The following is a 22,880-nucleotide window of genomic DNA, read 5'->3' on the forward strand; positions in this document are numbered from 1 at the left end:
CATCCAGCTTCTATTTGAAGACCTCTAGAGGTGGGAAGCTCCCTTTCTCCTGAGTCAGCCCATTCTACCTTAGGACCAAGCGTTGGGAAGTTTGGTTTTGGTTTTGGTTTTGTTCTCCTATGAAATGTAAATCTCTTTCCACCTAGTATTTCTAGTTCTGCCCTCCAGGGCTGAACAAGACAAGTCTAAGGTAGGATGAGAGGCTGTATAGTGTGACAGAAAGAGTGGATGTGTTTCCTGACTCAACCACAATTGTAAAACAATGGGGTTGGATTTAGTGACTTCGAAGGTCACTTCTAGGTTTAAATCTATAATCCCTAAAATATAGCCCTTCAGATAGGGGAAGACATCAACCCTGTTTCTCTTAAGCCTTTTCTTTTCCAGGCTAACTAGTTCTATTTCCTTCACTGGGTTATTGGCATATGCCTGAGTCTCCAGGCCCCTCATGATCCTGTTCACCCTTCCTATGAACATTCTACAGCTTACAAAATGCATTTCCTAAAATATGGGAACACAGAGGGAGGTCTCTAGGGTGTGTCCCAGGGGAAGGGAAGGGAATACTCATTTACATAGCACCTACTATGTACCAAGTGCCTCTTACAAACATTATCCCATTTGATCCTCTCAATGACCCTGCAATGTAGGTGGGTTATGATCCTCATTTTACAGCTGAGGAAATTGAGCATGGCAGAAGTTAGGTCACTTGCCCAGGATCTGTCTTTGACCATGTGTTCCCAGGCATTTTTATCAATGATAAAAGCAAAGGTAGCATGGATTACTGTGAAGCTGGGAGTGTTCCTTAACACTGTGAATGATAACTCTAGCATCCTAAGAGATCAAATGATCTCTGGGATAGATCGAATGTGATAAGATGGAATTTAATAGGGACAAATGTGATGTCCTTATTTGGATTCGAAATATCTACTGGGTGAGTAGTAGATGGGAGATGTATGTGGAAAAAAATCTGGGTTTCTGGACTGCCAAGTCTTGGGCAGCTAGGTGGTACGGTATATAGAATGTTGGCTTGGAGTCGGGAAGACTTGAGTTCAAATCTGACCTCAAACACTTATTAGCTGTGTGACCCTGGGCAAGTCACATAACCTCCGTTTGCCTCAGTTGTAAGTATCAAATGAGATGATAATTGCAAAGTACACAGTGCCTGGCACATAGTAAACTCTATACAAATGTTAGCCATCATTATTAATTAAACTTGAGTCAACAACATGACATCCCTCCCCCCAAAAAAATCAGTTAATAGGCAGCATTATTATAGGCAAAGTGTCCATAAAAAGGGACATAGTCTGGTCAGGCCATATCTGCAATGCAGTATGCTTAGTCGTGAGTGAGACATTTGATGCAGAACTCTGATAAAATGGGGGCATGTCCAGAGAAATGTGACCAGGATAGTGAGGGGATTGGGTACCATATTCTTTTTTTTTTTTAAAGCAATTGGGGTTAAGTAACTTGCTCAAGGTTACACAGCCAGTTATTTCTGGGTGTGGTGCTAAGTGTCTGAGCCCTGATTTGATCCCAGGTCATCCCGACACTGGGGCCGGTGCTCTTACTCGCTGTGCTACCTGGCTGCCCCTTGGGTACCATATTCTAGGGAGATCCATAGAGGGAACTAAGAATGTTTGGCAAGGTGAAAAGGAAGTGTATGGAGAACATGGTGGCTGTCTTTAGCATCCTGGGGGCTGTCATATGAAAGAAGGATTAGCCCAGGGGTGGGGAACCTGCGACGTTGAGGCCAAGTTTTACAGAACAAATTATTTTATTAAGAGGATTTGTTGTGTGAAGTTTGGATTCAGTCAGAGTGGCACTTATGGACCTAGAGGGCCACATGTACCCTAGAGGCCACAGGTTCCCCATCCCTGAATTAGCCTTATTCTGATCAGTTGTAGGGGGCAGAACTAGGAGGAAAGGGTGGGCAATGCAGACCCAGATTGCTGCTCAAGATGGGAAAAACTTTTCTAATGACCAGAAACACTCACATTCTAAAGTAGATTCCTGCTGGAGCAGGGACTGAATTTGTTGATCTCTGATATCTTTTGGTTCTCTGAGATTCTATGATTTTATAAGAAGTTTTTTTGAGAATAGGGTTTGATCAGAAGAGAGGAGAGAGTATGAGAGTCCTAGATTCCCAAAGGGGAAGGTGGCACCATTGGGAAGGCAAATGGAAACAGAAACAGGGGATAGCACTGGACAGCTCTGGGGCAGGGCATCTGGTTGGTCCTGCCCCTCCTGCAGCCTGTAGCTCAGGCCAAACTTTTCCACCTATCTGTGGGCAGAGATTCTATGCCATTCCAGTATGGGATTGTGGGAGTGACTCACCAGGCTAGAATCCATAGCTGTAACAAATCTGTGGCCACAAGTGAAAATTCCCAGGATGAGACTGGCAGGAGCATGGGGAGTGTCAGCATGGGGAACATTGTGACTAATGATGAATTTCCCCAATTGAACAAGCATCCCCAAGGGGTGATCTAGTCCAACTGCTTGCTTCTAGGTGAGTGAACTCAAATATTATCAATACAGATAGTGGTTGTTGGAGGAACCATGATGAGACCACCAAGATGGAGACAGGCACTAGTACTGGCATTAGGGCTAACCCTTGACCTTAAGGTCTCCCACTCATGAAGAACTTGAGTTATCCTGTGTGGCAAAATTATGACCAATGGATGCACATTGCTAGGAGGCAGTTTTCAATTCAATTTAAGGGAGCATCTTATAACAGAGCCACCGAACAGTGAAATGGGCCTGGGATAGGTAGTGAGATACCCACCTTTGGAGGTCTTCAGAAAGAGCTGAGATGGCCAGCCTGCCAGGGATGCTGCAAAGAGATTCCTGCATTGGCTGGGAGGTTGGAATGGAAACTGTGTAAAGTCTCTTCTGGCTCCTAAGATTCTTTAAGGAATATTTGTCTCTATTTCTTCCTCTGTCTTGAATTTCCCAGGTTTTTATCCACCTGATCAGCATCAACCAGCATCGACCCCAGTTCCTGGAAGCTCAGTATGAGGTGAAGGTACCCCAAGACACTCCCCCAGGGTTAGAGCTCCTCCGAGTCCAAGCCACAGACCAAGACAAGGGCAAGAACCTTGTCTACACAATCCAGGGAAGTGTGGACACCCGCAGTACCAAGCTTTTCCAGCTTGATCCAAGCAGTGGCTCTCTGGTGACTGTGGGAAAACTGGACCTGGGCTCAGGCCTTAGCCATCACGTCTTGACTGTTATGGTGAGTCCTCTGGGAAAGCGGGCATACATTTAAGGACAGGTTTATTTGAAAGTACAACTAGATGGAGTCTTGGAAGAACTGCTGACTCCTGAAAGATATGTTTTCTGATAATAGCAATAACAGTAATGACAATATAATGATCCATCATTTTGCTGAACTGCTTTATCCTTTACAAAATATTTTCACATCTATTATCTCCTTATATTAATCTCTATGCCATCTCTATGAGAGTAGAAGAAGAGGTACAATTGTCCTCATTTTAGTAATGAGGAAACTAAGGCACAGAGAGGTAAGATGGTGAATTAGAGGTGGAGAGAGGATGGAAGGCTAGGTCTTCTGTCTCACAGTTCACTTCTCTCTTTTTTGTTGTTATTTTGCTTTTTGGAGGGGGGAGGGCTGGGCAGTTGGGGTTAAGTGATTTGTCCAAGTTCACACAGCTAGTAGTGTTAAGTGTCTAAGGCCGGATTTGAACTCAGGTCCTCCTGACTCCAGGGCCAGTGCTTTATTCACTGTGCCACCTAGCTGCCCCATTCACTTCTCTTTCTATACCATCCTGACTTTCAGGTGAATAGTAGAACCTGGAACATTTGATCCCAGAGCCCTAGTCCAGGCTCCATTCAAGGCAGTGGGTCTTGGAATGGTGACCTTTAATTTTCATAAAGAAAGTAACAGCATACTGATTAAGCTGAGGATTACTTTATAGACCAGAACATAAGCCTCCTTGAAAAGTAGGGAAATGTTCATCTACAAAGGTTTATTCTTAGACAGCTAGGTGGCAGAGTAGAGACAGTCCTGTGCCAGGAGCCAAGAAGATCTGAGTCCAAATCCAGATTCAGATACTTAACTGACTGTGTGACTCTGGGCAAGTCATTTAACCTCTGCCTGCTTCAGTTTCCTTATCTGTAAATCAGGGATAATACTAATACCTACCTTCTGGGGTTGTTGAGAGGATCAAATGAGGTCATATTTGTAAAGTACTTTGTGAACCTTAAAGTGCTATATAAATGTGAGCTATTATTCATTTATTTAGGAGGTAGAGTTAAGTGACTTGCCCAAGGTCACACAGTTAGTAAGTGTCTGAAGCCTGATTTGAACTCAGCTCCTCCCGACGCCAGGGCCAGTGCTCTATCCACTACACTAGCTGTTATTATTGTCTACTATTGTCTATGTAAAGTAAAATAAACAGCCTCAGCTTCCCAGGAATGTCTCATCTAAAGAGGAAAGTAAAAGAGTCCAGGAATTCTAGAATGTTATGATGTTTCCTGTCATTGTATAGGTTAAGCTGTACAAGGACAAATTTTCCACTGTTTTATCCAAGTCACCATAACTGCAATTTGGGCAGATTACCACAAGGTGGACCGATATAACCAAATATCATAGCACATTTCTACTTTTCAAAATTTTAAAAAAACTTATTTTTATTTAAAATTTTTTATTAAATTTTATTTTAAAACTTATCAATATTCTCTACAAATAAATGTGTGGTCCTGGGCAAGTCACTTAACCCTGTTTTGCCTCAGTTTACTCATCTGTAAAATGAACTGGAGTAGGAAATGGCAAACTGCTGCATGATCTTTGCCAAGAAAACCCCGAATGGGGTCATTATAAGAGGGGGCCACAACCGAGTAATAACAACAAGAAGAACTTTAAGCATCAGAGACACTCGGCATATGCCAGATGTGGCCCAGATGTGTCACAACCCTCATTCTGTACCTTCTAAGCCTTAAAGCAACAGAATGTAATAAAAGGATCATTAGAGCTGAATCCAAAGATCTGGGCTCGAATCCTAGGTGTGTTCCCATTCTTGCCCACCCTCCTCCCCAACATCCAACCTTGGGCTTCATTTTTCTCATCTTAAAATTAGGAGAGAGAAATAGATGACCTGTAAAGTCTCTTACAGCTTGAAAAACTTTCATTTTTCATCTCTTTGAGAGAAAGAAATAGTAAGAATGAAACTTGTGAGCCAACTTACAGATCTACATAGAGACAAGAGAAAAAACACATGGAAAATGAGCCTGTCTGTTACCCCGCACCCCTTCTTCTCCACTGCCAAACTCCCAAAGCCTGAACTGTATCAGTCCCCACAACAGAAGTTCCCCTGTAATCACAGACACTGCTGTCTTCTCCCTCAAAGCATTCAGTATATATATATAGTGCCACACTGTGTTGGGTGAGGAAAGCAAGACCTGTCTTTTCACCAAAAGTCAGACTACCTCTGACTGCATATCAAAGTCAAATGCAAATGGTTCTGATCTGTTCTTCTTTTCTTCTCTAACATAGAAACGTATAAAGTCATAGTTGAAATATTGGACAATTAAATATTGGACATAGAATTTAGAGACTAAGATAAGGAAAGGAGATTCTCTTTCCTCACTCCCTTGCCTCCCCATGTATAGAAGACAGCATGAGGAAAGGCACAGAGATAGAACAAGGCAATATGAGAAGGGGTAGGGATGGTAAACGTGGCCAGACCTTTAGGCTTGGAGTCAGAAAGACTTGGATTCAAATCCAGCCTCAGACATTTACTAGCTGTGTGACCCTGGGCAAGTCACTTAACTCTGTTTGCCTCAGTTTCCTCTTCTGTAAAATAAGCTGGAGAAGGAAATGGCAAACCACTCCAAAGTATCTTTGCCAAGGTAACTTCAAAAGGTTCATGAAGAATCAGACATGACTGAAACTATTGAACAATGACAGGGATGGTAAATACTACAGTTCGACTGAACTATAGAGTACATGAAAGTGTACAAAATATGGAAGTAAGACTATAAAGATTGGAGACAAATTATGGAGGGCCTTAAACATTAGGAAAAGGCATTTAGTCGATGGTGAGCCATTGAATATTTCTAAGCAGAGAAATCATAGGAGCAGAATAGTGCAGTAGAGTGATTAGAGTTAAGTTTTAAAGGAATACAAAAAGAGCCTAGCTACAAATAAGTTTTTGTTGCTAACCTTTCACTGTTATCAATCACTGCTTAATTTAATCCAACTCTTCACCCAAATTGTAATAGCTCTAATTCACTATGTACTTTCTGACTTAGAGTCTCTTTAAGATTTATTCACTGCTACCTCGAGAACTCCTTAAGACAGCTTGCATCATAAGCTCTTGCAAGTGGTTTCTATCCAGCCTTTGATCTCTCTCTCTCTAGTAATATATACTTTCAGTTGTCTATTTATAACCTTTTCAGAGGGAAAGCCTTTTTAATTTCCCTGCTTCCCTTTCTTGTGGCCCAGCAGAAAGAGATTATCCTATGCTACCTGCTATTAATCTGGTCCTCCTTCTTTGGTTTTCTAGGTTAGGGATCAGGAAATACCCATCAAGAGGAATTTTGTATGGGTGACTATCCAAATAGAAGACTGTAACCTCCACCCACCTAGCTTCACCCAGCTCCACTATGAGACAACTACTTCCAACACAGCCTCCCTGGGCACAGAGCTGTTGCAGGTCAGAGCCCTGGATGTTGACCGAGGATCTAATGGCCAAGTTCAGTACTCTCTCCAGGCAGGTGAGCAGCTTAGTGGGAAGCTTAAGAGTGCATGGATACCCAGCCAAGTACTTGATTCAGAATCTTAGTCTAGAATTACCAGGAGCCAAAGGGGACCACGCTTTGTAGAGCTAGGAGTGAACATGTCAACGAATTTCTGAGCAATAGTACATTACAACACCAAGACAGTCTTTGGTACACACAGGGACTTGAATTAATACTTCTACACCAGCAAAATCACAAGTCCTTGAATTATCAAGGTAAGTACAAGTTTATACACATACAGGTGGGCATGCAGGCAATCCTGATCTCTTGAAAACTATTCCAGTGGAACACAAGGCCTGGTAGGTGCCAGAAGGACCAGAAAAGCTATGAGTAAGGGCCTGTTGACAGACGCTGTATCAGCTGTCCGAGGGATCAGCCAAAATAAGTTCAGAAGCGTTATGTGTTACCTTAATGGAAGGAGAATACCATACTGACAGAGTCACAAAGTCAGAGATTCTTGAAGTATTTGAAATGTAAGTATAAAACCCAGGCTCTCACATACACATACACATACACATATGTGCACTGAAGCTCTTCCAAAGGTCGGCACCATTGAGGCAGCAGGGTGGTATGGTGGATAGAACACTGGGCCTGGAATCAGGAAGACCTGAATTCAAATCTGGCCTCAGACACTCCCCAGCTGTGTGATCCTGGGCAAAGTCATTCAACCTCTGTTTGCTTTAGTTTGTTCAGCTGTAAAATGAGAATAGCAAGCACCGACCTCTCAGGGTTATTGTGAGGATTAGATGAGACAATATTTGCAAAGCGTTTAGCACATTTCCTGGCACAAAGAAGGCGCTATATAAATGCTTAATCCCTTTGAAATGTCCCTGTTGCTGTGATTTTCACTCTAATAAATTTCCTACCTTGTTTCAAAGATTCATGCCAGCCTTGGTTTTTCTTTTTTTTTTTTCTTTTTTTTTTAAGGAATCGGGGTTAAGTAACTTGCTCAAGGTTACATGGCCAGTTATTTCTGAGTATCTGAGCCTGGATTTGATCCAGGTCATCCCGACACTGGAGCCAGTGCTCTTACTCACTGAGCCACCTGGCCACCCCTAAGCAATTGGGGTTAAGTAACTTGCTCAAGGTTACACGGCCAGGTGTTTCTGGGTGGGTGCTAAGTGTCTGAGCCCGGGATTCGATCTCCAGGTCTTCTCAACACTGGAGCCGGTGCTCTTACTCGCTGTGCTACCTGGCCGCCCCAAGTTTTTCAATATTAATTAGTTAATTTAGGCCTTATTAGTAAATAACAACTCTGTGCAGGGAATTATGCCAGGCACTGGGGGTGCTAGAAGTGAATGTCACAATCCTTATGCTGGCATTCAAGGCCTGTCACAGTTTGGTGACCCTTGAGGTTTCCAGCATGACTTCATATTTCTTTTCTGCGTTCACCCTGCCCTCCAGCCAAAGTCAGTGGCTCTGTCTCTGGACGTGCTCTGGCCCTTCCCATTCTCTACCTTTGCTACTCATGCTGCACCTCCTTCCTCTTCTCCTGTCGGATACTTCCTCATCCTTTAGCAACCTTTTCCTTGCTCCTTTACCTCCCCGATGTCCTTATCACACCCTGTCCTGCATATGACAGACACTGTCATATGTGTGCATGATGGTTATCTAGGCTTGTGTCCAGTCTCCCCACTTATCTTTGTATTTCTCCTAGCACCAAGCATAGGGAAGGGTGCTGAGAAGGAAATAAGCATTTATATGGTGCCTACTGCATGCCAGGCATTGTGCTAAAATGCTTTACAAATATTTCATTTGATCCTCACAACAACCTTGGAAGGTAAGTGCTGTTATTATCTCCATTTTACAGTGGAAGGAACTGAGGTAAATGAAGTTAAATGACTTGCCCAGGGTCACACAGCTAGTAGGTACCTAAGGCCAGATTTGAACTCATGTCTTCCTGACTCCAGGCCCAGTGCTCTATCCACTAAATCATCTACTCACCTCACTGAGCCACTACTGTGCTCAGTACATAATAGGTACTTAGCAAATAAATGTCAAATTAAATTACACTATTGATTTGAATATGTAAGACACGTAGTCATCTCAGGCTCCCAGCGCAGTAGGTAGAGAGAAGAGTATTGGCAGATAAATTGAATACAAATTAGAATATGACAAATGCATACAAGAAGTGTGAAAGGCATCCAGATGGGGATCCCTGATAGAAAGATGAATTGTCCTCAGTCAGAGATGGTAGGAAGAGGGAGGAAGGCATTCTAAGAAGAAGTAACAGCCAAGTGCAGGACATTTGTGTGTATGTGTGTGTGTGTGTGTGGGGGGGGTGGAGAGTCTTGCGACATGGAGTGAAGGAAATGGGAAGGATTCAGAATATTGACTGGACCTGGGAATGCTTTAGTGGCTCAGTTTACTTATAGCACCCTCTGTAAAGAGAAGTCAGGGCTGCCTTTTGAAGGCACAACAAATTTGATGTGGTCTTATCTTTTGTTTCAGGGAACAGTGAGAGTTTCTTCAGCATTGACCCCCACCTGGGAATCATCACAGTGACTCAGAAGCTCGAGCTGATGCCTCAGGACCAATACATGCTAACAGTGAAGGCTGAAGACCGAGGGTCGCCCCCGTTGCATGATGTGGCCACTGTGACAATTCACATCCACCCCTCCGACCACAGTGCCCCCGTCTTCTCCATGGCCGAGTATTTTGCAGAGATCCCTGAATCTGTTGCCATCGGCTCTCCTCTCCTATTGGTGTCGGCCGTGAGTACCTCTGAAGTCACCTACGAGATGAGAGAGGGAAACAAAGACGGTGTGTTTTCCATAAACTCCTATTCTGGCCTTATTTCTACGCAGAAGAATCTGGACCACGAAAAAGTCTCCTCTTACCAGCTAAAAATCCGTGGCAGCAACATGGCGGGGGCCTTTGCCGATGTCTTGGTGCTCGTGTACATAATTGACGAGAACGACAATGCTCCCGTTTTCGCAAATTCTTCTTTTGTAGGCCATATCAGCGAAGCTGCTCCAATCCACAGCATGGTTCTGGGTGAATACAATCACCCTCTTGTGGTCCGTGCAGCTGATGCTGACACAGATGCCAATGCCTTGTTGGTCTATGAGATTCTAGAGCGGGAAGCTTTAAAGTTTTTCAGAATCGATCCCAGCATGGGGACCCTCACCACTGTGATGGAGATGGATTATGAGCATATCCCCTCTTTCAGCTTCAGCATTCATGTCCATGACCAAGGAAACCCCATCTTATTTGCCTCCAAGCCTACCAGGGTCACAATCCATGTTAAAGATGTGAATGATTCCCCTCCTGTGTTTTCAAAGGATCTGTACGAAGTGACAGTTTTGTTGCCAGTCCATCCAGGGATGGAGCTCCTTCAAGTGCAGGCCATTGATGCTGACTCAGAGGTCACTTATAGCATCATTGCTGGAAATGCTAATGATGCTGTCTTTATTCACCCAGTCACCGGTCTCATCTCCGTGGTGGACGTGGCTCTTCTGGGCCATTCTTGTGACCTCACTGTGAAGGCTTTTGACGGCTTACATTATGATACCTCAGTGGTAAAAATTAACCTGACTGAAGCTCCTATTACCACATTAAAATTTGACCATGATGTCTATACAGTAACTGTGAAAGAGAACTCTTGGCACACACAGGCTTTGATCCTCCTGGGTGTTCAGGGCAGTCAGCTCAATGATACCCTCTCTTACTCAGTCTTGAATGGAACAGACATGTTCCAAATGATCCATTCGGTGGGTGTGCTTCAAACGAGGGGTGTGGCATTTGACCGTGAGCAGCAGGATATTTATGAAGTAGCTGTGAAAGTGAGGGATGATCGACACCCCCCAAGAGTGGCCCAAGCCACCGTGAGGGTCTCCATTGAAGATGTCAATGACAATCCCCCTGAGTTCAAGCATTTGCCATATTATACAGCTATTCAAGACGGCACAGAACCAGGAGATGTTCTTTTCCAAGTGTCTGCCACCGATCTGGATATAGGAGCCAATGGGGCCATCACATATGCATTTGCAGAGGACTATGTGTATTTCTGGATTGATCCCTATCTTGGAGATATTTCACTCAAGAAACCCTTTGATTATCGAGCCTTAAATAAATATACCCTGAGAGTCATTGCTCGGGATGGAGGTAACCCATCCCTACAGACTGAGGAAAATGTGCTTGTCACAGTGAGGAATAAATCCAACCCACTGTTCCAGAGTCTTCATTATAAAGTCCAAGTGCCTGAGAACATTGCACTCTATACTCCCATCCTTCACACTCAGGCTCGGAGCCCCGAGGGACTACGGTTGATCTATAACATCATGGAAGAAGAGTCATTGACACTGTTTACTGCTGACTTCAAGACTGGTGTACTGACTGTGACAGGTCCATTGGACTATGAATCCCAGACCAAGCATGTATTTACTGTTAGAGCCACTGATACAGCTCTGGGGTCCTTCTCTGAAGCCACAGTGGAAGTCCAGGTAGAGGACATCAACGATAACCCTCCTGTTTTCTCCCAATTGGTCTACACTGCTTTGGTCTCAGAGGGCTTGCCTGCTCAGACCCCTGTGATCCAACTACTGGCTAACGACCGGGACTCTGGTCAGAACAAGGATGTCTCTTATTGGATCGTGGAGGATGGCTCTGAGGATTCCTCATTCTTCCAGATCGATGAAAGCACAGGGGAGATGTCCACAGCTCAGGAGCTGGATTATGAAACCCAGCAACAGTTCCATGTGAAAGTAAGAGCTGTGGATCATGGGGTACCCCCACTTAGTGCAGAAACCCTCATCATTGTTAATGTATCTGATGTCAATGACAACCCACCCGCTTTCAGGCAGCCTCAATATGAAGCCAACATAAGTGAGCTGGCAACCTGTGGACACCTGGTGATTAAAGTTCAGGCTCTGGACCCTGACAGTGGGGACACCACCCGGCTGGAGTATCTGATTCTCTCAGGCAATGAGGACCGGCACTTTATCATCAACCGCACATCTGGAATTATTTCTATGTTTAACTTCTGCAGAAAGGACCTCGATCCTGCTTACCAACTGAGGGTAGCTGCTTCAGATGGGGTCTTCAGGACTGCTGTACCAGTGTATATCAACACCACGAATGCCAACAAGTACAGCCCAGAGTTCCGTCAGCACATCTATGAGGTTGAATTAGCAGAAAACGCTGAGATAGGAACTAAGGTGATCGAGCTATTGGCTGTTGACCCAGATGATGGGCCCTATGGCACCATAGATTATACCATCATCAACAAACTGGCCAGTGAAAAGTTCTCTATCAACTCCAGGGGCCAGATAACTACCCTTCAGAAACTGGATCGAGAAAATCCAACAGAAAAACTCATGCCCATTAAGGTCATGGCCCGGGATGGTGGGGGCAAAGTGGCTTTCTGCTCTGTGAAGACCATCCTCACAGATGAAAATGATAACCCACCACAGTTCAAGGCCTCTGATTATACTGTGTCTGTTCAGTCCAATGTCAGCAAGGGCTCCCCAGTCATTCAGGTGCTGGCTTACGATGCAGATGAAGGTGCTAATGCAGATGTAACCTACTCAGTAGACTCAATGGAGGACTTGGCTGAGGAAGTCATCGAGGTCAATTCAGCCACTGGCGTAGTCAAGGTCAAAGAGAGCCTGGTTGGGTTGGAAAACCAGGAGTTTAACTTTAAAATCAAAGCCCAAGATGGAGGACCTCCTCACTGGGACTCTCTTATCCCAGTAAGACTTCAAGTGGTCCCTAATGAAGTAACTTTGCCCAAATTTTCTGAGCCTTCATATACTTTCTCAGTATCTGAAGATCTTCCTGAGGGGTCCGAGGTTGGGCTAGTTAAAGCAGTTGCTGAAGATCCTATCATCTACAGTCTGGTGAAAGGTACAACCCCTGAAAGTAATAAAGATGGTGTCTTCTCCTTGGATCAGGAAACAGGGGCTCTGAAGGTGAGGAAGCCTATTGATTATGAGACAACAAAATGGTACCAGATTGATGTGATGGCTAATTGTTCCCACAAGGAGACTGGCTTAATCACCTTGGCTTCTGTCAACATCCAAGTGAAAGATGTCAATGATAATAAGCCTGTCTTTGAAGCTGATCCATACAAGGCCTTCCTCACAGAGAACATGCCAGTGGGAACCACAGTCATACAAGTTACTGCCAATGACCAGGACACAGGTGTTAACGGCGAGGTAACATACAGCCTGGCTCTTGAACAGGGAAATGCCGCTGCTGACCTCTTTGCCATCAACAGTGAGAATGGCTGGATTACCACACTCCGGGAACTGGACTGTGAGGTGCAAGAGACCTACAGATTTTATGTGGTGGCCTCGGATCATGGCCGGGCCATTCAGCTGTCTTCCCGAGCCTTGGTGGAAGTCACCGTCACAGACGAGAATGACAACGCCCCTCAGTTTGCCTCTGATGTGTACAGAGGGTCAGTGATTGAGAACAGTGACCCTGGAGAACACGTGGTCACCCTAAGGACCCTGGATGCAGATATTTCAGAGCAGAACAGGCAGGTCACCTGTTACATCACAGGTAAGGTCATCAGGCCTGGCTTTGATATAGAGCAGTGTGGTGGAGAGAGCCCTGGGTCAGGTCAGGTGACCTGGGCTCCAGTTCTGCTGTTGCTTCTACTTCATGATGGGACCTTGTGGCCAAGTCTTTGAGCCTTAGTTTCTTTCCCTGTAAAATGGGATAATGACATCTGCCCTGGACACCTCATAGGTGTGTGATTGAGGATCTAATCAGTTAATGGAAGTGACAGCACTTTGCTTCATTCTAGCTAGGACAGACCTATATACGTAGCACTCCCTGCACCCCCATGGTCATTGCTGTTTTTACTTATATAGTTTCTGTGCTTGAAATACTCTCTCTTCTACCCTCCATTCACCTCCACTCCCTAATTTGTCCCTCTTCTCTTCTCCCTGCCTTACTTTGGTCCTTCTTATTTCTGAATTCTTAGAGACCCTTCTGTCTATACCTGACAGTGTGTTGTCTCATAGCCAGAATCTTTTAACAAGTCTTCTCAAGGGGCGGCTAGGTAGCACAGTGAATACAGCACCGGCCCTGGAGTCGGGAGGACCTGAGTTCAAATCCGGCCTCAGACACTTAACACAAAAACTAGCCATGTGACCTTGGGCAAGTCACTTAGCCCCAATTGCCCTACCCTCCCCCCTCCAAAAAGCAAAAAAAAATTTGGAAAAGATTTTTTAAAAAGTCTTCTCAGCTGGAATATAAACTCTATGAGGACAGGAACCTTATCTTCTTCAGTATCTGGCACAAAGCTAGTCACATAGTAGATGCTTAATTAACATGACAGAAAAGCTTTAAGATTTAAAGGCATGACTCTCTAGCAGTGGAATCTCGTGTTACATGATTGTATAGATTTTTTTAAATTTCATGGTCTCGTTTATCCTTACAACACTCAGGTGAGTCAAAAGGAACATTATTATCCCCACTCTTAATATAAAGAGACTGAGACCCAGAAAGGGGAAGGGATCCACACCGTGAATTAGTGATTCCAACTCAGACTGGGCTCTCCTGAATTCTAGAGCATGGCTTTTCTTCACCACTGCACCATGCTATCTCAGTTAAAGTGCATCTCCATTCCCTCTTGCATCTCCACCATCCTAATGTTGCATTGAGGACATGCTTCTCCCAATGTGAATTCCAGTCTGCCTGGCAGTGGGAGATATTCTCCCAGCATTGCGTCTGATTACCAGACTTGACCTAAAGATATTCTCCTTAGTCTTCTACCTCATTAAACCATTGCATAGTCTTTGAAGGAAGGGGCACAGGCAGTGCTCAGGAAACTTCAGACCAGCTTGGCTCTATCTAGACCTATGAGTTGGGGCTGCTTTGCTTCTGTCTCCATCAGCCTGACATGGTACAGCCCTCTATCTGACATGGAATTCATCCTTCAAATCCATCTCACTGATTAGACCCAGGACAGGGCAAAGATGTCTGTCTTCAGAAGGGGAAAGACTGACTGGGAACTCGACCTTCTCTTGAGACCTCTCATCAAGCAGGAGTCTGTTTGTCATAGTAGCCAGGCATAGTATATAAATTGATGAAAATTAACCTGGCAGATGTCCTTGTCATCTTGTTATAATTTGACCAGGATGTCTACATGGTAACTGAAAGAAAATTCCCAGGACACATAGATCTGAAGCTGGAAGAGAGTTCAGAGACCATCTAGTCCAGCCCCCTTATTTTAAAGAGAAGGAAATGGAGGTTCATAGAAGTTTATTTGCCCAAAGTCATAGAGTGATTAAACTTTTCAGGCGGCATTTGAACTCAATCAGTTTGGGTTGTGACTCCAGACAATGTTCTTTCCACTGTTCCACATTGATCATTTGGGGTATTCAGGGTAGTTAGAGGAATGATTCCCTTTTTGACTTAGTCCTGAAGCTGGAAAAGACTTTTAGACCCAAATGAGTGAAACTCTAAGAGTAGAACTTTAGGCAGGTTGACACAACCCTAAAAATGGCACTGGGCCATTGGCCACCTTCATAAAGCAAGCTTATCCTTCCCCTCTTTCTCTTCCTCCCCCACCAAGCATTGCTGCCTGACTCATGAGGTCCTGTCTTATCTCTCCAGAGGGAGATCCGCTGGGCCAGTTTGGCATTAGCCGAACTGGGGATGAGTGGAAGATCTCCACCAAGAAGGCCCTGGACCGGGAGCACATTGCCAAGTATTTGCTCAAGGTGACGGCTTCTGATGGCAAGTTCCAGGCCTCCACTCCTGTGGAGGTGTTTGTCCTAGACATCAACGACAACAGCCCCCAGTGCACACAGGTGAGAATCTCCAGGAGGAAGAGTAGATGGGCAGAGAAGGGATTAGGGGAAATGGGAAAGGACATGGGAAAATAAAGAAAAATGAGGAGAAGAGGGAGCAGGAATAGGGAAGAGGGTGGTGTCCCATGGAGTGCCAGGTTCTGTTCTGTTTTCATTTTTATCAGTGACTTGGGTAAAGTCTTATATGTCATGGTTATTAGATTTTCAGATGACATGAAGTTGGGAGGGCTGGCTAAAAGATAGACGACACAATCTGATCCAAAAAGATCTTGACAGCCTAAAATGGTGGGTCAGATCTAAAAAGATGAAATTTAATAGAGGAACATTTTAGGTCCTCACTTTGTTTTTAAAAAACACCTGTTCAAATCGTTGCAAGATGGAGAAAGCATGAATAGACAAGAATTCATGTGGAAAAATTGTGGGCATGCTACAAAACTGCAAACCCAAACAGAATGACACAGAAGCCAAAACATTAAAACAGTAGACTCCATTAAAAAAAAAAAAAGGTTTGTCCAAAACAAGTCATCCTTCTGCCCTATATCCTGGCCACGCCATATCTGAAGTGTTGTGTTTAGTTAGCTCATTTGTTGTTGCTGTTGTTGTATATTTAGCTCTGGTACCACATTTTAGGAAGGAAAATGATAAATTGGAATGGGTCTAGAGAAGGGTAACCAGGATGATAAGAGAACTGGGTACCAAAATGGTGAGAGGAAAGGACACCAAGGTATACAAAAGTAGATTGAGGGAATTGGGAATACCCTGGAGAAGAGAAGACTTGGCACTAGGTGTAAGGGGAGACCTGATAGCTATCTTCAAGTATTTTTGGAGAATCAGAGTCATGTTGCTGGGGCTTAAAGAGCAGAACTAGGACTGTGGGGTAGGAGTTTCCTAGAGACATTTTGACTGAATATAAGGAAAAACTTGCCCTCACATGGCTTTGTCCAGAGCAGTTCTTCTAACTTTTTTGTTTCAGGAACCCATTACACTCTTTTTTTGGGGGGGGGCAATTAGGGTTAAGTAACTTACCCAAGGTTACACAACTAATCAGTGTCTGAGGTTAGATTTGAACTCGGGTCCTCTTGACTCTAGGGCCTGTGTTCTCTCCTAGCTGTGCCACCTAATTGCCCCTCATTACACTCTTAAAATTATTGAGGACCCCAAAGAGCTTTTGTTTATGCAAATTATATCTTGTTTGTTTACCATATTAGAAAATGAAACTGATAATTTAAAATATTTATTAATTCACTTAAAATGTGTTAACATAACATTTTGGGAGAAGGCTAAGAGGGGTCAAGAACATGACATTATCCCAGCTTTGAGATGACAAGTAAATCAGTTTGCTATGCTGAGCATTCTTTATGATTGGGCTGCTCCCATCCCATCCCTTCCATTTCTTTTTTTTTAATTAATTGATTTATTTTCAGTTTTCAATATTCACTTCCATAATTATTTTCCACACCTTCCTCCCCTCCCCCTTCCCCAAGATGGTGTTCATTCTGATATAGGCTCATTCATAAATAACATTTTTAATGAAAAATAATTCTATTTTCCATGAACCAAAAAAATGTAATGCAGGGAGTGGCATTGTTTACATGTTTTTGCATATCTTTAATATTTGACTTTATAAAAGACAGCTAGATTTTCATCTCTGCTTTTATATTCAATCTGTTTGTGATATGTTATGGTTGAAGTGTATGAAGAATGTCTGTCCTTGCACAAATATGCAGTTGGAAAAAGGAGTATTTTAATAAGCAAATAATGTCAGTATTATTATGAAAATAGTTTTGACTTCTTGGACTTCCTGCAAGAGTCTTGAGGACCCCAGTGGTTCAAAGACCATACTTTGAGAACTGCTGGTTCAAATGAAGTGAATTTTTCTCTGGATGATCACTTGATGGGGATACTATAGAGAGGATTCCTGTTCAGGTACCTGTTGGATTAGATACCTCTGGGATCCCTTCCAAATGGACATAATGAAAGGAATGGAAACGAAGGGGGACAAGAGAAGAGAGAATAGAATGAGAGGGGAGGGGAGGGGAGAGGAGAGGAGAAGATAAGATTAGAGGGTAGAGGAAAGGAGAGAGAGAAAAAGAGAGGAGCTAGAGCCGGAAAGAAAGGAGAGAGGCAAGAGGATGGGATGGGAAGAAAGGAGAATGGGGACCAAGGAGAGTAGAAAATTAAGAGGAGAGGGGAAGGGGGAAAAGGGAGAGAAGGGAAGGGAGGGAAAAGGAAGAGCAGGTCTTCTTCCTTAGAGCCTAGTTATCACTCACTCTGTCTTCTATTGCTCCTTGATCTCATCTGAACTAATGTGGCATTTTAGCTTCTATTGCTTTTTGGGAAATTATCATGGCCTTTTGTACCTGGTGGAGTCTCTCCCCAGTTACCTACCTGCTGATCAGTTGTCTGGGGGCAGTGTCCATTGTCCATTGTCTCCTTTGCCTATGAACCAACTCTCTAAAGGTACTTCCTTTCCTGTTCCTCAGCCAGACTCAATCTGGGACACACCTGGGAACTGGTCAGGATACTTGAGCCATGGGAGCAGGGGCAGGTGGGAAGTGAGGAATTTCTGTGTACTAGCCTAGATCCTATTCAGCTTTCTACTGGTCAAACCATTTATCTATGTTGTGTCTCTCAGAATTCCTTACTCCTCTGCCTGAACTTTCAAACTCATGTTAAATGAGTTTCCGTCCTTGCCTTGCCTTGAGTACCTCTCCTCCTTTCCCACCCCTCCTTCCCGAATATGGGGTGTTTTGTGATTGGAGGGGGGGGATTCCAAGGCCACCCAACTAGCCAGCCCTGGGAAAGACAAACACAGTACCTTTTGGGTGAAAGGGAATGGAGCCTGGGGAAGACATCCAGTCTTCCTTTTGGGAAGGGAGGCCCCATGGACTTGTTGATTTACTTATTGAGTTATTGTTGATGAGCAGCCTCTACCCCTAGCCTACCTGGGGGTGGAGTTGCCAACCACAGGGCATGTGGAGGCAGTGGTGGTGTCCACCTTGTGCCCACCCAATGCCTACCAGATGGGAGAGGAGCCTGGCTGGCAGACTATTCGTGCCAGGGGGATGATGTCCAAGAGAAAATTGGGCTCTGTCCAAGTTTGGCCCTCATCCCATACTGATGTCACCCGTATCTCCCTGGGCAGCACCAATTGCTAGTGATCACTGAGTGTGAACTCAGGGCCAGCCAGCCAAGTCTTTGGCTTTGCCATTGGCACTGCTGAGGACCAGACCTGGAGAGGCAGTGGACCTGAGCAGCTGAGGTTCTGTGGTAGTGAGGATGGGTGGGGAGAGAGATTAACTTCAGAGGGAAAAGACCAGGGGAAAGGGCGTTGCTTGGTTTGGAATTTCTTTGTCCCCACTCCCATGAGGTACAGCTCAATATCATCTCCATCTCTACCTTATAGGTGCTGCCTCCATTCCCCTCCCTTCTCCCCGACTCTCAAAGGGCCTTTTGTGGGGTGGTTGGAGGGTGTTTCTCCCACGCTTGGATAGAGCATTCTGTCATGTGTTCATCATGACATGTTGACTGGGCCAGTAATGAATGCCTTTCTATCTCCCTCTATCCTTCCCTCTCTCCTTCTCTTTACCTTCTCTGTTCTCTGATTTGGTCCTTATTCTCTATTTATCTTCTTCCTTCTCATTTACATCTTTCATCTTCTCTTTCTCTCCTTTTCTATCTTTGCCTTGTTTCCCTCCACTCTCCTCTCCTCTTTTATCTCTCATCTCTCTCTCCTTTCTTTTTCTTCTCTCTCCTCTTCCTTTTTCTCTTTTCCTTCTTCTTCTTCTTTTTCTCCTTTCTCCTTTCTCTTTCCTTATTCCCTTTCTTTCCCTACTCTCCTTTTAAAAATTCTTTTCTCTCTGCACTTTTTCCCTCTCCTCTTTCTTCTTCTTCCTTGCTTTCTCTCCTCTCTTATTTTCTCTCTTTTTTCCTCTCTCCTCTACTTCCTTCTTCTCTTTGTTTTTCTCTCTCTTTATTTCAGATTCTCTACTCTAGCAAAGTTCCAGAAGACATGCTCCCAGGACACTTTATTTTGCAAGTTACTGCGACAGACCTGGATACTGGTGTCAATGCCCAGGTCACATATTCTCTTCATGGTCCTGGTGCTGATGAGTTCAAGCTGGATCCTTATACAGGTGGGATCCCCGTGTTAGAGGGAAGTGATCTGAACCAATGCTTATTGAACACATACCATTCAGCGTTTTGCATGGAAAATAGAAAAGAAGGACAAGACAGATTCACTGCCTTTGAGTAGTTGAGAACTAGATATATGCCCAAATTTGATCTTGTTATTCCTCTGCTCAGTGGTTTCCTGTTGTCTACCAAGTAAAGTTCCGAGTTTTTTGCTTGGCATTCAAGGCCTTCCATATCTGTCACCACCCTACCTTTCTAATCTTATCTCACAAACTCCATCTATCTATATTCCCAGCAAACCAATCTACTTATTTTTCTAATAATTTCCCTTTATTTTCTTACCATAATACCTTTATTCACACTAGAGCTTATCCCTAGAATGCCTCTGTCTGACCCTCCCTCTTTTCCCTAATCTCTTGATATCCTAACCATCCTTCTAAAGCTCAGTTCAATGTTAGCTCTTCTTTGTGGGTACCACCCCACTCCCCACTTACTGCCACCACAGTCAGTCTTGACCTTTCTTTGCTTCTTCTTTGCTTGTATTAATAATTGTATGGAGGATAGCTAACATTTATATATGGCACTTTAAAGTCTGAGAAGAGTTTTCCATATATTATCTCATTTGATCCCTGCAATAATCCTGTGAGGTAGATGCTATGATTCTCCACATTTTACAGATGGGGATAAATGAGGCTGAGAATGGTTAAGTGACTTCCCTAGGATTACACAGCTAATCACTGTCTGAGCCCAGACACAAACCTAGGTTCTCTTGACTTCAATTCTAGCACGTTATCCATTGTGCCACCTTGCTACCTTACACATTTACCACATACTATTTTTCATTATAATTGTAAAAAAATTTTTTTGTCCAGACTTATGGTTTTATTATCATAGAGAACTACTATTATAAAAACTCCACCCATTTATGTAAATATAATGATGATAATAATAAGGATAATTATAGCTGGTACTTCTATACTACTTTAAGATTTGCACATTGCACATTTTTATGCATTCTTTCGTTAGACTATGAGGTCCTCAAGGTCAGGGACCTTATCCTCAAGGATAAGACCATGTTTTATCTAAACTTTGGTTCTCTACCCTCAGCCTAAACCTAGCAACTAAAATAATGCAAAATCATGTAGTAGGTCCTTAGTAAATATTTGTTCAATTGGGCAGATGAGAAATATGAATGAAACGAGAATGTGTTAATGAGTAATAATAATAACTAGCATCTATATGGCATCTACTATGTTCCAGGCACTGTGCTTAACACGGTTTACAAATATTATCTCATTTGATACTTATAACAATCCTGCGAGGTAGGTATTCTTATTATTCCAATTTTTACAGATGAGGAAACTGAGGCAAACAGAGGTGAAGTGACTTGCCCAGAGTCACAGAGCTAGTGTCTGGGGCCAGATTTTTTTTTTTGCTGTTTTTGGAGAGGGGAGGGCAATTGGGGTTAAGTGACTTGCCCAAGGTCACACAGCTAGTGAGTATTAAGTGTCTGAGACTGGATTTGAACTCAGGTCCTCCTGATTCCAGGGTTGGTGCTGTATTCACTGAGCCACCTAGCCATCCCTCTAGGACCAGATTTTAATTCAGGCCTTCCTGACTTCAGGTTTATCACTCTATCCACTGCTTGGTGGTACAGTATAAAGACACCATGTTATTAAGTGCAGGATGGTATGGATTTTGTGTTCAGTAAGAGTCAGAGGTTTGGTTGTTTTTCAGTGGTGTATGATTCTTTGTAGCCCCATTTGGAATTTTCTAGGCAAAGACATTGGAGTGGTTTGCCATTTCCTTCTCTAGCTCATTTTACAGATGAGGAAACTGAGGCAAAGAGAATTTAGTGGAGGCAGAGGGAAATGCAGGCTGGAACAGTAAAGGAAGTCTCCATAGAAACAGTAGTATTTAAAATGAACATGAAAGCCAGGTAGGACATGGATAGGTGTTACCAATGACTCACTGTGTTCCTTGGGATGAACCAATCCTTGGCCTCAGTTTCCCCCAGTGTAAAACAAAGGAATTATATTAGACAATTTTTAAACTACTTTTTGGCTCTGATATTCTAGAGTTGTTTGATTTTATGACAATCCAGGAGGCAGTGGGGAGTGATTGCAGGTTCTTAAGATGTGAGGTAGTAGAAAGAACGCTGGTCTTGGCTTTGCCAGTTCCTAACTATGGCCTCAGACAGGCTAGATCATCCCTTTGTGCCTCCGTTTCCTCCTCTGTAAAATGAGGGGAATGTAATGAGTAGGGTGCTGAACCTGGAGTCAGTAATGCTTAGGTTCAAATCATGATTCAGTCAGTTGCTAGCTGTGTGGCCCTGCACATGTTACTGAAGTTCTCTGGGTCTGTTTCCTCACTTGAAGATGAGGTGATTGGTTTCAGTGACTGCTGTGGTCCTTCCCAGCTCCAAATCTCTGATTCTGTGCCCTAGGTGACTTCCAAGTTCCTCACCAGCTCTACCATTCTATCATCAGGATAGGAAGAAAGTGGTACTGCAGGAAGTTTAATCTCACATCACGATTCTTGCCCTTCTCCCTTCTCCCACAACAAATGCCTGGGCTTGCTAGCTATACTAAACCTTGCTTTGATGCTATTTCCTTTGTTGGAGCTTAATAACTTTTACTTGTTTAATTTTTCAAAATTTAATTTAGCTTTTTTAATAATAAAATTTTATTATTTTCATCCCCCCCCTTTTTTTTTTGCTTTTTGGAGGGGGGAAGGCAGGGGCAATTGGAGTTAAATGACTTGCCCAAGGTCACATGGCTAGTAAGTGTTAAGTGTCTGAGGCCGGATTTTCATTCCCCCTTTTAAGAAAAAAGGAAACAAAACCCTCATAACAAATACATACTTACATATATGTATATATGTGTATATTATATGTGTAAAGGGAGAGAGAACTAATTCTTGAATTGATCATGTCCAAAAATTTAAAAAAATTATCATTCTGTGCCCTGAGTCTCTATTTTCTTATCTTCACTTATGGATGAGAAAACTGAGGCAATAGTTCATGCTTGCATGCCTCATATACTTATCTTGTATTACTTTTTATTATCTCTGTTGGTATAGCAACATTGATGACAGCCAATCTTTACATAGTGTTTTAAGATGGGCCAGCAGAGTGAGTGGAAGAAGAATGCTCTCCTCAGAACTATCCAGGACATTCCCCAAAAGGCAAAGCACCTGAGCTTTCAGCCAGTCTCACCCTGA

The 22,880-nt window shown here is 43.6% G+C and overlaps 1 protein-coding gene across 1 annotated transcript in view; it reads left to right on the forward strand.

Moving 5' to 3' along the window:
• Window positions 1–22,880, forward strand: part of FAT2 (FAT atypical cadherin 2) — a 109,110-nt gene that overhangs the window by 56,413 nt on the left and 29,817 nt on the right. The window contains exons 8-12 of the mRNA XM_069102565.1: window positions 2,951–3,229; window positions 6,522–6,732; window positions 9,208–13,263; window positions 15,328–15,524; window positions 19,507–19,660. Coding sequence (XP_068958666.1) covers window positions 2,951–3,229; window positions 6,522–6,732; window positions 9,208–13,263; window positions 15,328–15,524; window positions 19,507–19,660 — 4,897 coding nt within the window. The remainder of the gene's footprint in view (window positions 1–2,950; window positions 3,230–6,521; window positions 6,733–9,207; window positions 13,264–15,327; window positions 15,525–19,506; window positions 19,661–22,880) is intronic.

The sequence above is a fragment of the Petaurus breviceps genome, unplaced genomic scaffold (genome assembly GCF_028583685.1).
Source record: "Petaurus breviceps papuanus isolate PSGF00001 unplaced genomic scaffold, PetGlider_PUasm1.0 551, whole genome shotgun sequence".
Lineage (NCBI taxonomy): Eukaryota > Metazoa > Chordata > Mammalia > Diprotodontia > Petauridae > Petaurus > Petaurus breviceps.